Here is a 16,922-nt window from a genome sequence, read left to right as displayed (position 1 = left end):
AGAGTGTTGATTTCTTTGTTTGTTGTTGTTGTTGTTTGTTTGTTTTTCCTTCCTTTTTTTTGGTGTCTGAAGGATTTTTTAATGTAAACTTATTTATAGTTGATGAGCAACTTCACTTTCACTTTTCACTTTCATGCACTGGAGAAGGAAACGGCAACCCACTCCAGTGTTCTTGCCTAGAGAATCCCAGGGACGGGGGAGCCTGGTGGGCTGCCGTCTATGGGGTCTCACAGAGTCGGACACGATTGAAGTGACTTAGCAGCAGCAGCAATGTTGTGTTAGTTTCAGGTGTACAGCAAAGTGATTCAATTCTACGCACATGTATCTGTTGTTTTTCAAATTCTTTTCCCATTTAGGTTGTTACATAATATTGAATAGCGTTGTGCTATATATAGTAGGTCCTTGTTGGTTATCCATTTAAAATATAGCAATGAGTACGTATCTATCCCAATCTCCCTAACTATCCCTTCCCCATCCTTCCCCTCTGGTAATTAGAAGTTCCTTCTCTAAGTCTGTTTTATAAATAAGTTCATTTGTATCTTTAAATTTTTTTTTTTAGCTTCCACTGTGTAAGTGATATCATATTATATTTCTCTACTCTGGACAGAATATATTCTGAAATAAAGTTGGCAAACGTTTCTTGGGCGTATTGACCTGGACTGGGCTGGGGGCACAAGGCTGAGGCACAGCCCCCTCCTGGAGGCAGTCAGCATGGGAGAAAGACATGTAATTAGTTCACAGTAAAGCCCTCTGACCCTCTTGGGAGGAAGACAGACATGTGCAAAGTGCCAAGGAACGTGAAATGACTGTATCTACTAACAACCACCTGCTGTAGCCAGAGGTAGACAGTGTCAGATTCTCAGATAATGTTGCTTTACTCACTTAATGCACCCAAGCCCGGTGTTTAGAAGATCCGGGCTTTCCGCCTAAATGTTGATGATGTGATAGCAGGAGAAAAACATCATGTGACAGCCGCCTGTGCTTTTCCCTCTTACGTTCACATTCTGGCTTATTATAAAACAGTGTTTCCATGGCTGGCATTCCCGTGAGGCTCAATATCTCCGTACTTTTCATCTTAAATAAGCACTTCAGAATATCTCCGCAGCTTCTGATTGCTGTTTAGAACAAGCACCTTGTAATGATTGAGCTTTTCAAATGCCGAAGTTTAAGTCACGACTTCAGTACCCTTCTGCCTTAGAAACTCATTTTACAGGTGTCTTGAAAGAGTTCCATAGTTCATAGGCATCTCTTTTATTTATGTATTTATTGCTGCAGTGGATCATTTTCCAGAGAGCTGTTTGAGGATAGTAGAAATATAATGAATGATTTCTCTAAATTCAGAGACTTTCCTGTTTTATTCCCATCAATAATTTTTAAGTAACTTTTGTTGATGGTTACTCTTTTAGATGTTTGGAAACCTGCCAGAGAAAGCCAGTGAAAGTCTCTAGGGGTGGGGGTGGGGGCAGAGGAGGAGAGAGGCTCAGATAACCTGTGTTGTAATACTGCTTTTTTACCTCAAGAGCTTTTTTTTTTCATCCTGCTGCCTGTGTTACTGCAGTCAGCATCCAATAGAGACGTATTCTGGGCCCAGGAGCCAATTGTCTTGCTCCTCGAAGCAGCCTGAAGTCTGAGGGAGAGCTGATGGCTGTGCACAATTTTAGCAAATTGTCGTAGGGATGCTGGGCGGGGAGAAGCGGGGTGGGTGGAGTGCTTTCCCCACGGGGACTGAGGCACTGGCATTGAGCACATTTTGTTCAAGTACAAAGGTGATCAGTCTGAAGGAGACAGTGGGCAGCAGCAATGAGCACCTGTGTGACCTTACTTTTGCTCCACGCTCTGTCATTGTTTACGTGAAGCAGTAGCGTTTGATGGCTGGACTTGAGGCTGAATCTATGAGGTCAGGAAGCTAGTGACGTTTGTTTTCAGTTAGGGAATCCCAGAGTTTTTTATAATTTAAGGTTTATCGTAACTAAAAACAAATGTTATCATTTTAGAGATGTAAAAACAGGGTTTGCTTTCCTATATTTGTGGGCATATAGGATCTAGAATAAAACAAATAAATCTTTCATATAAACACAAAGTAATGGTGTGTTCTCCAACTGACTTCACCAAAATGTTTTACCTCTTGGATTTCCTTTAGTTTCTTTAAATTGCTGGATGAAAATCTTACCCCTTAAAATCTCTTTGTATTATTATCTAACTTTATTTTTCACTTTTAATATATGCATATATATATATATATATATCAGTTCAGTTCAGTCGCTCAGTCGTGTCCGACTCTGCGACCCCATGAATCGCAGCACGCCAGGCCTCCCTGTTCATCACCATCTCCTGGAGTTCACTCAGACTCATGTCCATCGAGTCCATGATGCCATCCAGCCATCTCATCCTCGGTCGTCACTTTCTCCTACTGCCCACAATCCCTCCCAGCATCACAGTCTTTTCCCATGAGTCAACTCTTCTCATGAGGTGGCCAAAGTACTGGAGTTTCAGCTTTAGCATCATTCCCTCCAAAGAAATCCCAGGGTTGATCTCCTTCAGAATGGACTGATTGGATCTCCTTGCAGTCCAAGGGACTCTCAAGAGTCTTCTCCAACACCACAGTTCAAAAGCATCAATTCCTCGGCGCTCAGCCTTCTTCAGAGTCCAACTTTCACATCCATTCATGACCACAGGTAAAACCATAGCTTTGACTAGACGGACCTTAGTCGGCAAAGTAATGTCTCTGCTTTTGAATATACTATCTAGGTTGGTCATAACTTTTCTTCCAAGGAGTAAGCGTCTTTTAATTTCATGGCTGCAGTCACCATCTGCGGTGATTTTGGAGCCCAAAAAAATAAAGTCTGACACTGTTTCCACTGTTTCCCCGTCTATTTCCCATGAAGTGATGGGACTGGATGCCATGATCTTAGTTTTCTGAATGTTGAGCTTTAAGCTAACAATTTCACTCTCCTCTTTCACTTTCATCAAGAGGCTTTTTAGCTCCTCTTCACTCTCTGCCATAAGGGTGGTGTCATCTGCATATCTGCGGTTATTGATATTTCTCCCGCAATATTGATTCCAGCTTGTGTTTCTTCCAGTCCAGCATTTCTCATGATGTACTCTGCATAGAAGTTACATAAGCAGGGTGACAATATACAGCCTTGACGTACACCTTTTCCTATTTGGAACCAGTCTGTTGTTCCATGTCCAGTTCTAACTGTTGCTTCCTGACCTGCATACAGATTTCTCAAGAGGCAGGTTAGGTGGTCTGGTATTCCCATCTCTTTCAGAATTTTCCACAGTTTATTGTGATACACACAGTCAAAGGCTTTGGCATAGTCAATCAAGCAGAAATAGATGTTTTTCTGGAACTCTCTTGCTTTTTCCATGATCCAGCGGATATTGGCAATTTGATCTCTGGTTTCTCTGCCTTTTCTAAAACCAGCTTGAACATCAGGGAGTTCACGGTTCACGTATTGCTGAAGCCTGGCTTGGAGGATTTTGAGCGTTACTTTACTAGCATGTGAGATGAGTACAACTGTGCGGTAGTTTGAGCATTCTTTGGCATTGCCTTTCTTTGGGATTGGAATGAAAACTGACCTTTTCCAGTCCTGTGGCCACTGCTGAGTTTTCCAAATTTGCTGGCATATTGAGTGCAGCACTTTCACAGCATCATCTTTCAGGATTTGAAATAGCTCCACTGGAAATCCATCACCTCCACTAGCTTTGTTCGTAGTGATGCTTTCTAAGGCCCACTTGACTTCACATTCCAGGATATCTGGCTCTAGATGAGTGATCACACCATCATGATTATCTTTATATATATATAAAATGGGTCCTCTTTTCCTATATAAAATCACCTTTTCTTTACATGTGATCTGTCTAAATCACAGAGGCCAGGTTAGTGGAATCCATAGAAAGTCTAAGAACCTCTTGCCTCACTGGGACTCTTGTTGAAATGGATGATGTGAAGCAAGAGTTTAATTTTTTGGAGTTCAGTTGTTTTCTTTTTAGTTTTCAGAGAAAGTGAAATTTATAATAGAATCTTATTTTTTTTTCCATGACACATTGGAAATACAGGTATACCTATGGCTGATTCACTTTGATGTTTGGCAGAAACCAACACAATATTGTAGAGCAATTATTCTTCAATTAAAAATAAATTTAACTATAAAGATAAAATTAGTTTCTTATATTGCAAAACATCTTTTCCTTTTGCAGAATTCAAGGGGGTTGAAGCTTTCATTGGTTCTGACCTATTCTGGATAAAGTCATATATATTTTTAGTGTGACCAATGTTTAGAAAAGCAGGCACATGGAACAGTGATCAAGTGGTCATTGGTACAAAAACACACCTCTAACGTAATGGTCAAGAGCACTGACTTTGTAGTTAGACTGTCTGTGTTTAGTTATGTGTCCTTGAGCGAGAACCTCTGTCCTTCCCATTTGAAAAGGTGTTTAAAGATGGAGAGCTTTTCCTTTATCAGTGCACTAGGAACTCTCAAATAGGTCTATAAAGAACTGCTTAAACAAGTCTTCCAAGGGATTGTTAAGGAAAAAATTACGTGTGTTTGACTCAAGAAGTTTACCTCTTTTTTACCCTCAGGAAAGCCCTAGAAATATAATAGAGACAACCATGCTGTAATCCACCTAATCATGGTAGGATGATGAATCGGGTACTATTTGTAAAACATTTTGTATTTCTCAATTGAAAGGCATGCGCTACAAATAGAGCTCTAAATTTTATTATGTAAATGTTCGTGCTTTTAATTATTAGCCAAGATTGAAGAGTGTCTGATTTGGATGCCATAAAACTTCAGGATTGTTTCTGCTACAAACAGTTTAGAAGTCTGGCAGTTGCTGTACCACAAAAATAATGAAGCGATTGAAAAAATAATAGAAACATAGTGATCTGGCATTTCCAACTTTATGATGCCATAAAAAAGCAGCCAACAAATGTTGGACTGTTTAATGATACTGGCACCTAGCAAATGTCACTGGGCTTTTACAAGGTCATGGAGACTCTGGTTTGGCTCAGGGATGCTGGCCAGACCCATCTTTGGAGCCCAGGAAGACTGTGGAATAGTGACAGACAATAGGTGCCAGCTAAACCCTTTATAGCACTTCATAGATGGCTGCACAGTGTTGTGGGACTCTGCGGCATAGAGGAGGCCAGGAGTAGGAGGAAAAAGTGAGACTGTTTCTTCTTACAGCATCCTACAGAAGCAACTCTAAATATAAGATCCTTGTGGGCCCTCTCTGAGGAGGCTAAGATTTCTTCAGATGACTATCAGCTGAAATTGTGCGCTGATACAACTGTTGCTGTCACAGTTGTATGTATATCTGATCTCTCACAGACAAAAGCTGCTGGAGAAAGGAGTGGTGCTTCGGTTACGAGAATGTGTGTGTGGTCTGTTGCCTTTTCCCCTTTCTCCTCCTCCTCAGAGGCAGCTAGCTCGACTCTCGTGAATTACATAATACTTATCTAGACGTGTAGAGTTTCAGTTATGCCATATTCAAGATGATTAATGGGAGTTGTGCAATTAAAGCTCCTGAGTTCTCTGGGAAAAAAGTCATAGTATCCTGATGTTTGAGTTAAAGTGTGTTGCTGTTGCGTCAGCATTGAGGATATTTTGAGGTCTTGTAAATGTCACTATTGGTTTTCATGTCCAAGAGTCGTCGTCATCAAACTTAGGAATGTTCTACAAAATAGTGCCTAGAACATTTGAATGCTGGAGAAGCCTCTTGAAATGGCTAGAAAGTCTAACCTAGAATTGCTTCTCTAAAGTCAGATTAGACTTGGGTGAGAAAAAATGTAATGCCCAAGAAACAGAGTCTGTTACATCCTTTTATGTCCTTTCAAACCATGGTAAAATTACAGATTTAAACTCAGTAGATTGTGTATATGTACATGTATGTATGTTTATATATTTTTTGGTTTTGCTGACAGTCTTAGTAGTTTTTAAGTCACAGTGTATATACAAACATCAACGTTTTATGGGATCAGGAAAAGGAAGAAAAAAAATTTGCGTTATTTTTTTGTTTGAAAATACTTTTGATCTGTAGTAATAAAGAAATTAGGAATATTTCAGTGAAAATACATTTATAGATTTTTGCTTTTTTCTTTTACTGGTAGGAAAAAATTCTCCCAGCTCTTATATTGACCTAAAGCTCCAAGCACTTGTCCTTATGTTGATTGGAAGAAGAAATAGCAATTTACACCTAAAAAGTTAAGCTTTAAGTATTGATGTAGTGTTGCTGTATTTTACTTCATGTTAAGTGTAGGAGACTAGAGATTAATTTCCCAGAAAAATAAGAGGAGAAATGAGTCCTTTCTTCATGTTCTGTGGGGATGCTAAGCATTTGTTCCTGGTGTTACCTGAAAGTCCAGTGAGGAAATTAAAACAGATATTGTGTTTGTTTTAAAGAATATTTTCCTGCCGTTTTAGATGGCAAAACTGAAATAAGTACAAGGGTGCACCTATAATATGGCTTAGAGGGTCATAATACTTGAGAATAAAAAATGAATAGAAAAATTCCTGTTAATATGTCAATATTATCTATTTATCATGTAGTATATCATAGTATTTAAATATAGCAAATTGATGGTTCTGACTTACTAACAATGTATATACTGTAGTTGACTCTTGAACAACATAGCTTTGAATTGTGTAGGTGCACTTATACGTGGATTTTTTTCAATAAATACTGCTATAGTACCACAATATCCGAAGCTGCTTGAATTTGCAGATGCCAAACCACCCATAAAGAGGGCCAACTGTAAGATTATATTCAGATTTTCAACTATGTTAAGGGAGGGGTTGGTGTCCCTAACAACCACCCCTTTACCAGACTCCCTGTGTTGTTCAGGTGTCAACTCATTGAGATGTAGTATAGAATCCTGTTTGTAAAACGAAAGAAAACAAATAAACGATAACATCAAATCAGTGAAATCCCCCTGTAAACTAACAAAAAAATGAAGATATCTGCTTTGACTACTTAGGAATTTCTTCAAAATGATAGTTCCGTGCCCCTTTAAGTTTTATTCCATAACTTCCTAAAAGTTCTCATGTGTTTTTTCAAATAAAGCATGAAATAAAAATTTTATTCATATACTTAAGTTTCTTAAAATTGCTGCAAAAGCAAAGTTTGACTTTGTAATACATATACTGCTCTTGGAAATAGGTATACAATTGGGGTGAATATATATGTGTGTATATGCATAAGTACATTTGTACACATGTATTCATTTTCATCAGAGAAGGCAATGTCACCCCGCTCCAGTACTCTTGCCTGGAAAATCCCATGGACAGAGGAGCCTGGTAGGCTGCAATTCATGGGGTCACTAAGAGTCAGACATGACTGCGCGACTTCACTTTCACTTTTCACTTTCATGCATTGGAGAAGGAAATGGCAACCCACTCCAGTATTGTTGCCTGGAGAATCCCAGGGACGGGGAAGCCTGGTGGGCTGCCATCTATGGGGTCGCACAGAGTCGGACGTGACTGAAGCGACTTAGCAGCAGCCATAGCAGCATTCATTTTCATATGATTAAAAACAACATTATGCAGTGGGTCCTCCAGAATTCCAGGTGGCAGTCAGAAATACTTTTCTGGGTTCTTTGGCTACTTAATTTGTCTTTCTCAATAGCTTCTTTTTCAAAGGAGAGAGTATGTGTCTAGCTTTCAGTTTTTCTGAAAAGACTTTGTAGGGAAATAAAATCAAGAAAATGTGGCTTGTCCTTAAAAAAAAATAAGCATCTTCAGTATTTCAGTTAACAAGTGAATGGATTGATATGATTTATGTGATTTCAGAATGTATTTAGTTTCTGATATGCTATAGTCTTTGTTTTTATTTTAAATAAAATAATTTCATTTATGACCCAATCAAAATTTATTATTATACCCAAACAAAACTCACATATTCATACTTTGTTAATATTGTACCCAAACAAAACTCACATATTCATACTTTGAAAATTTTTAGAAGCTGCAGCTACTAGAATTTTGCAAAATTAAAAGGAACATCACCCCTTTAGAGTCATGTGTTGGGATAGTATTCCTTTTAATTTTCCCAAATTCTAGTCATGTGTTATAGTACAAATCTGTTATCTTATGTTTGAGGAAATTTCCGGAATAAAGAATTCTACCATTTAAATTTAAGAATGAAAATATTTAAAGCTGCTGCTGCTGCAAAGTCGATTCAGTCATGTCCGACTCGGTGTGACCCCACAGATGGCATCCCCCGTCCCTGGGATTCTCCAGGCAAGAACACTGGAGTGGGTTGCCATTTCCTTCTCCAATGCATGAAAGTGAAAAGTGAAAGGGAAGTCGCTCAGTCCGACTCTTCACAACTTCATGGACTGCAGCCTACCAGGCTCCTCCATCCATGGGATTTTCCAGGCAATAGTACTGGAGTGGGGTGCCATTCATTGCCTTCTCCGTATTTAAAGCTACTAACACATAAATTTAGATTAGCTGTTTTAAAATTATCCTTGCCCCTTTTACTAACTGAATGCTCATCTCTCTCTAAAATCATATGTTGAAGCCCTGTCTCCGGTATGGCTATATTTGGAGATGAGACCAGGCCTCTAAGCAAATAGTTAAAGTTAAGGTCCTAAATGTGGGGCCCTGATCTGAAAGGATTAATGTCTTAATAAGAGACACCAGTGAGAGTGCTCTCTATGCATACATGCACCAAGGAAAGGCTATGTGAGGAAATAATAAGGTGACTGCAAGCCAGGAATAGAACTCTCACTGAAAACTAAATTGTCCAGAACCTTGGTCTTGGACTTGTAGCTTCCAGAACTGTGACAAAATATGTTTGTGTTCTTTTAACCACCCAGTCTACGGTATTTTGTTATAGTAGCCTGAGCAGATTAATATAGCTTTCATTAAATTCCATTAGGTACAAAGCAGTGCTTAACTCTCAACTGAAGATGGTTTTACCTTCCCCTGGCTCCCAGGGGTGTTTGGGCAATATTGAGACAATTTTCGGCAATTATCAAGAGATAATTTTGATGGTCATAACTGACGGCAGGAGTGCTAGAGGCGTGTAGTAGGCCAGGCCTGCTACTAACAGCCCCCATATCAAAGGCTTATCTGGTTTCCAGTGTCAGTAGTGCTGAGGTAGAGAAACCTTGAACTACTTTTTAGGATGCATGTATTTTTTCAGCTGACACAGGTCTTTTATGGAAACAAGTGAATCATAAAGAGCTATACATAAGACCTATAATATCCTGTATTTTAGATGCAATTAACTTATTTCCAATATTTGCAAAAACCAACAAACTAATTCCTAGAGCTGAACTTAAATTTTATTCACTTAAATGAAAAAAAAAAAGCATTTAGCATATATATGTAAAATAAATTTAAAAATGAATATTATGTAAGTAAATTTACTCACCCTTGTCTTAGAATTAATCATTGAAAAGCATGACAGAACCATAAAAATCATCATTTTGGAAAAGTGTGGAACAGTAATTCTTGACTGCCACTTACTCTCCCACCTTGGCAGAATTTTTCTGAATATTTGTATTATCTTAGCTGGGAAAAAAAAAAGGTCAATCAAACACCAGTAACAGTTTTTAGTAGGAAGCTACCAAATTCTTTTGCCAGTGTTTCTGGCCAATATCTGAGCAATGAATATCTTTAGAAAGTGCTTCAAAACATTTGCATATCTCAGCTGTTGCAAAGAAAATATTACTTTTAACAATTGAAATATCAGAAAACCAATATTTCCAATGAAAGTTGGAAAAGATTTTTGAGTGTTAGCTGGTATCCTTATAACTTTTTCACTGATCCTTTCTTTTCAGAGTCAGCCCAAATATGACTCAGTAATTTTAATTCTAAAACATAGTCACCATTTGGTAACTTAATGAGATGTCTTTTTGTATTCTGACCTCATAAGTCACTGTATTTCTTTTATTTTAGGTGGAAGAAGTGAAATTAAAAACAGGAAATTTGTTTTTCTAGTTTTCAAATATAATTTTGATTTTTTTGTTTTGTTTTATTACGTTTGGCCAAGTTCCAAGTAAGATGTTTTATATTTGATTGTTAGCAGGTTCTTAAATATTGAAAATAGCTAACAAATAGTTTTCTTATGTCTCTAAATCGCCACCTCTGTTTTATTCAGTTTTCTCTTTATTCTACAATTTATACTTCATTGTATGCATCATATATCATTTTTAGATATGTATTATATATGCTCATACTATGTATGTAATTATTTTAAAGTATACTTTATTAGCGGAGAAGGGAATGGCAAGCCACTCCAGTATTCTTGCCTGGAGAATCCTATGGGGAGAGGAGCCTGTAGGGCCATAGGCTGTGGGGTTGCAAAGAGTTGGACACGACTGAGCAACTAACATACATACATACACTTTATTAGACTATAATGTTTAAAGATTAACTAGACATTTATTTTGAGGCTCAAACAGTAGTGTATATCTTCTTTTGGAATCACACTGTTTGTACTGATTTCAAAAGCTAATAAGAAAACTCTTCAATTCACAATTTAATAATTTGTGACTTCAGAAATTGAGGATTTGATGATTTGATCTCTCTGTTGGCCTCAAATGATCTGTGATGACCATTATTGCTGTATATAAGCTTTTAAGACAAAGGGGAAATTTTTTACTTTTCTTGAACAGGTTACTTTTATTTAAAGATGTAGAAAAATTACTAGAGGAAAATAGACTCATTCTGGATCAATATTTTATTGAACTTCCTTCATTTCCTGAAAATATACAGCATATGCATTACAAGGATATCTTTGGAATCTGTGTTGTTAACTTATAAAAAGTCTCCTTGAATGGAATCTAAGGTATTTACGATATAAGCTGAATAGCATCAGCTGGCCAGCTCACTGAGAGTAAGATTTCAGTGCAGTCAACAAAAGTAAACCACAGAAACGTAGCATTGTGAGAAATGTATCAGAATGGCATTTTTTCTTAGTGGATATGCCAATATAGAATGATGATTAAGGGCAAATTTATATTATAGTTTGGATGTATGTCATGCACTGTCATGGAGTTTTGCTCCTCATATTATTTTTAGTACTTTTAACCGATAGGGTGCTGGATTAGGCAACTGCTTGTTATTGGGCTTCCATTGTGAGTCAGCTAGTAAAGAATTTGCCTGCAATGCGGGAGACATGGGTTCTATCCCTGGATTGGAAAGATCCCCCGGAGAAAGGAAAGGCTACCTGCTCCAATATTCTGGCCTGGAGAGTTCCATGGACAGAGTAGCCTGGCAGGCTATGGTCTATACAGTCGCAAAGAATCTGACGCAACTGAAGCATCTTAGTTCCATTCTATCTGTAGCAATCAAAACTTTACAAAAACTTGTGCATGTTTTTGCAGTAATGCTGCAAGTCAATTTATTGTATCTTGGAGTAAAATCTCTAATGATTTAGAGCTGTAGCTCCTATACGAAAATTTGTGTATGTGAGCAGAAGATACTGATTGACTTTCTGTTTTTAGATGGTTTAGAATATATTCTCAGCACTGTACAGAGTTTAGGATGCCAAGTGCATTGAATCTCTACACAGATCTTCTTTCCTCAGTGAAACTTGGAGGCGTCCTATTACCTTTTCTTCTTTTATTGTGGCAACCTGTATTTATTGTGTGTTCAAATTGCTGGCCTCTGAATAAAAGCATCACTAGGTTAGTACAACTCAGAGTCAAACTCATTGGAAAAGACCCTGATGCTGGGAGGGATTGGGGGCAGGAGAAGGGGACGACAGAGGATGAGATGGCTGGATGGCATCAGCGACTCAATGCACATGAGTTTGGGTGAACTCCGGGAGCTGGTAATGGACAGGGAGGCCTGACGTGCTGCGATTCATGGGGTCGCAAAGAGTCAGACACGATTGAGCGACTGAACTGAACTGAACTGAACTAGTTTTTATTCTGTTATCTTCATTGTCTCTATAATGGAGTTACAGTAGAATTCATCTTTAAGCATTTAGTTAGAAATGTTCTTCATTCATTCTGCAAATGCTTATTGAGGTACAGGCCTGGGAACTTGGAGATGGATGAACCTGGAGAAGTACCAATGTCACATTTACCTTAACTCTCCATCGAAGAGTTGCCACTCATGGTTTTCCTCAGGGCTTAGGCAGTTCTGTAGAAGAGGATGTTTATTTTAACTTGCTTTTGACCTTTTTATTTGTCAAACCACAATTATTCAGCAGCACAGTCAGCATTAAACAAGTTTTGACCTTCTTAAGGAGCTAAGTTTATCTAATATCCATTGCGGAGGCTACTTTGTTATTTTTTCCACAGATGTCAATGAAAAATTCACATGGCTTTGCAGAATTGTAGTTTATAATGTTTCCTGCTATATCAGAATAACCTGGAGTACTGCTAAAATGTAGATCCCTGGAACCCCAGGTCTGTTGCCACAAACTGTGTGAAAGAGGCTAGTTAGTGTGCATACCTTTTCCACAAAATGTCCTCAGTTGATTCTTTGGGACATACATAGCTTTTTGAGAGTAAAGCTCCAGTGCACTCAAATCAAGCTGAGCATGGAACGGGAGGCTATGTAAGAAATGTAGTAGAATGACATTTTTCCTGAGTACATGTAATGAAGACAAAAGGAAAACCAAAGGGCCTGAGTTTTTATTAAAAGTTTTGAAATGCAGTAATACAAAATATATGGTGATTTGTATGTGATTTCTTTCCTTTATTGTTTCAATATAGGCTGTGTTTGTAGGTTGGAGGGCCCTAGAGGTTTGTGTTCCAGGGAGGCCTTAGGATGAAGAGAGGGGAAGACCAGTGTTCATGTTCACAAGGCTGCTTTCAGTGCCCAGGGCTGTCTCTGTGTTATTTATGTAATTTGTGAAACTATAGAAAGTGATCTGAGTGAACTGACATTAACTGAATCCTCAGAGTAGATATAACCCAGCTTATCTGCACTTAAATAAGTCCAATCTTAGTAAGAAATATGATGTGGAGATATTGATAACCATAATTTTTCTTAGAACCAAGTTATTCTTTGTACTGAAAAAATAGATTTTCTCTAAAATACCCAAACTCGGATATTTCTGATATTAGACCATGTGTCATCCATGGTTAGCCAGTCATTCACCATGGTTTGTCTTGTGACTTGAAGTGCTGTTTTTGTGAAGGCTGTTTTGCATCCAGATGCTTTTAAGCTAATAACGTGCTCATGATCTCAACAGGTATCAGGCATGGTGGTTTCCTATGGAATAAATCAGAGATATGTACATGTTACTTTACTTGTGAATGTATCGATAGCTGTGATTAATGGTATAAAATTTACTTTCATGCCAATATTTTGTTTTTCTGCTAATGTGTATACAATTTAAAATGTGCTGGGGGTGGTGGTAACAGCAGTTTTTGACCTTCCCCTTGTTCCTCTGAGAGTGCTGGACAGCGCCGAGGGTGTGACATATACATTATCTTTTTTAATCTTCAAAATAAACTTACAGTGTAGGTTATATAGGGGTTCCCTATATAGCATAGGTTATATAGAGTTTCCCTGTATGGCATACGTTATATAGGGTTTCCCTGTATGGCGTAGGTTGTATAGGGTTTCCCTGTATGGCGTAGGCTGTATAGGGTTTCCCTGTATGGCGTAGGCTGTATAGGGTTTCCCTGTATGGCGTAGGCTGTATAGGGTTTCCCTGTATGGCGTAGGCTGTATAGGGTTTCCCTGTATGGCGTAGGTGATACAGGGGTTCCCGGTAGGGCGTAGGTGATACAGGGGTTCCCGGTAGGGCGTAGGTGATACAGGGGTTCCCGGTAGGGCGTAGGTGATACAGGGGTTCCCGGTAGGGCGTAGGTGATACAGGGGTTCCCGGTAGGGCGTAGGTGATACAGGGTTTCCCGGTATGGCGTAGGTGATACAGGGTTTCCCGGTATGGCGTAGGTGATACAGGGTTTCCCTGTATGGTGTAGGTTATATAGGGCCAATGCAGAAGACATGAGGGACTGGGGTTCTATCCCTGGGTAGGGAAGATGGCCTGGAACCAGTGTTCTTGCCTGGAGAACCCCATGGACAGAGGAGCCTGGTGGGCCACAGTCCATAGCGTCGCAGAAGTTGGACACTACTGAAGCGACTTAGCACACATGCACGTAGGTTATATAGCAATTTTGAAATGAATGAAAAGCCTGAGGCTTACAGAAGTTAGTTTTTTATGCAGCTCATGTAGCTGATTAGTGATGGAGCTCAACCTCTGCCCCATGTGCTGACACCTGTAATGTCCTTGCTCTTGTCCACGGTTCTCTACTGCCTCCTAACTTGAAATATTATTAGTAATGCTTTATTACATAAAGCTTGTTAACAGAGCAGGTAGTATCCTATGATATTAGGCTGTGGATAAACTTATTCCAAAAAACTTAATCAAATTCTGACAGATTTTCTCACAAACATCAGTTTTCTGAGTCAGTTTACAGTACAAAGTCAAATTATGGTAAACAGGTAGATTTTTCTTAGAAAAATCAAAGAAAGCTCAAGAAAGTGGTTGATGGCTTCAATTAAGTCCTTTTTTACCCTCACGAACAGTTCTAACTAAATTTATTGGTGAAAGAGATTATGAGGTAATAATTAATGAGATAAGTTGCTATCAATATGACGTGACAATACTGTATTGAAATAAATGGGTCTGTCCTTGACAATATTTCATAATACAGCCTTTTATATATATTTTGATGAGAAGAATCATCCCAAAACAAACTTACATTCATATTTATTAGTTTATAGTAACTTATTTTGTTTCTCGATTTTATGCTATAAGTTTTTGAAGGGTAAACATATCTGTTCCTGTTGTTTTATAATTCTTAATGGAGACTAGATTTATTGCTGAAAGGTTAAAGGCTGCATTTTTTCACCAATATTTCATTGTACTTACTGATCTCTGTATTCAGCAGGAAATATGTAGGGATTTCCTCCCTTTCATCTATACATTTCTTAATATTTAGACTCATGAAGCTTAGTAGTAATTTTAACTTCTTATGAGATATGTGTAAAGGTGTTTTACTGAAGATACAGTGTGCCTTGAGTCCTGTAAGTTTGTTTCCTTACAACTCAGTACAAGTTAAAATAGATGGTAAAACTTCATGATTCTTTTGGGTTCATTAAAGTTGGCCAGGAGACATTAAGGAAGGAGCCTGAGATTTTTATTTGATATTCTGTGTTAATATTTCCCTAGCAGTTTATAGATTTTTAAACTTGGATTTAGAAATATTAAAGCTAATATTTTAATACAGGAACTTCTCTAAGCTTGAAACTTTTTTGAAATGTCTTAATACTTCATTCTGATAGAATTTATTACTTACTCAAATCTGTTATAAAGTCATTGGATAATACACTGTGTGAAAGACTCATGGTAGATTCAAGATAGGTTTATATTATTATGATTTTTTTTTTTAAAGATTTGTGGATTTTATTTTTTTAAGATGATGTTTTCTGCTTTCATTACTTAGGGTCGTTGCTCCAGGGAGAACTGCAAATATCTTCATCCACCCCCACACTTAAAAACACAATTGGAGATAAATGGGCGCAATAACTTGATTCAGCAGAAGAACATGGCCATGTTGGCCCAGCAAATGCAACTAGCCAATGCCATGATGCCTGGTGCCCCATTACAGCCCGTGGTAAGTATGTTCTTAGTTCTCTTTCCTTAAGTTTGTCTTGCTGAGTGCTCAGGTTCAGTGTTAAATTGGTGATTACACTAGATCAAGTGAGCACAGGTAACAATATCAGTTGCCTAGCATTTTCCAGCAAAAATATCAGTCAAACCTTGGAAACAATTTCCCTAGGAACAATTTTTACACGATGAAGTTACTCATCTTCTGGCTAAATCATGTGAAAATTGACATGACAGAATGTTTAACCCCTCAAATTCTCTTCAAATTAAATCCTGTGACTTGCAGATGTGTAATGGTCTTTTTAAAAATGACCATTAAACTCATCAGTATAGTCTAGGTGCATTTTCAGGCTACCTTTTTAACACTAATAGTCATTTTGAAAATCGGTATAAATCATCTTTAATTTTGAGTGTTTCCCTTCCCTCTCTCATTAAAGAGAATCTGTATAGTTCTTTCTTGAAAAGGAGCCTTCATTATTCTTTTAAACTTACTATGAATTGAAACTATTTGGTAGTTACAGATGCTAGGAAAATTCTGACAGTGGTGAATCCATATCATAGATCTGGAAGTCTCATCAGAGAACTAATCAGGAGAGGTAGAAACTCCATGGACTTTTTAGGGAAAAAAGCTAAATTTTATAAACTCTAGGTGGTCACACAGATTTAATGTTTACTGAACAGTGTAGGTAGATAACCTATGATTCTGAGCATATTTATTTATTTTTTTGTTTGAATTTGGGGGGGAGGGTGTATGTGACATATGACTTTTATAACCTTTACTCACACTTATCCACAAAAATGTTAAGAGGTTAATATCATAACTAAGTTGCAAAAGATGTTTTGGTATTAATTTTGATATAGTAATTTTATATTTAAATGCATGTTGAAATTTGCAATAATTGGAATATTGCTGTCACTGACTTAATATGCAATATTATGGGGTCCTAGAAACATGAAGACCCACGTTTTTCTGATATGGCAACTGTAGCATGTGTGCTAACTAATTTTTTTTCCTAATAAATTTTAACACCTGAACTCAATGTAATTATTATTCTCTCTTAGAACTTAATGAACCAATCATTCCAAAAAAGAGGGGGGGATTGCATTTCGAGGTGGGAGGGATCTCCAAATCCAATCGGCAGTGATACCAATTATCAATACTATACAGTTGAGGTGAGAGAATATTATAATTCTGTTTTCACTTGATATATTTTTTTTCCATTATTGGGAACTCAGTTAACAATATGATATCTTAAATTTGTTTTTGTGACATCTGTTAATTTCACATGTCTGTGTGGGGATAGCATGAAGATTTCCATTTGGTT

General features: G+C 37.8%; 1 protein-coding gene across 10 annotated transcripts in view; it reads left to right on the top strand.

Annotated features, from left to right (window-relative positions):
• Positions 1 to 16,922, top strand: part of MBNL1 (muscleblind like splicing regulator 1) — a 189,481-nt gene that overhangs the window by 134,043 nt on the left and 38,516 nt on the right. For all 10 annotated transcript variants that reach the window (XM_052647743.1, XM_052647695.1, XM_052647686.1 and 7 more), the window contains one exon: positions 15,434 to 15,604. In XM_052647743.1, the coding sequence (XP_052503703.1) occupies positions 15,536 to 15,604 (69 nt within the window). In that variant the 5' untranslated portion in view covers positions 15,434 to 15,535. The remainder of the gene's footprint in view (positions 1 to 15,433; positions 15,605 to 16,922) is intronic.

This window comes from Budorcas taxicolor, chromosome 1 (assembly GCF_023091745.1).
Source record: "Budorcas taxicolor isolate Tak-1 chromosome 1, Takin1.1, whole genome shotgun sequence".
NCBI lineage: Eukaryota > Metazoa > Chordata > Mammalia > Artiodactyla > Bovidae > Budorcas > Budorcas taxicolor.
This window is presented reverse-complemented; position numbering and strand designations above follow the sequence as displayed.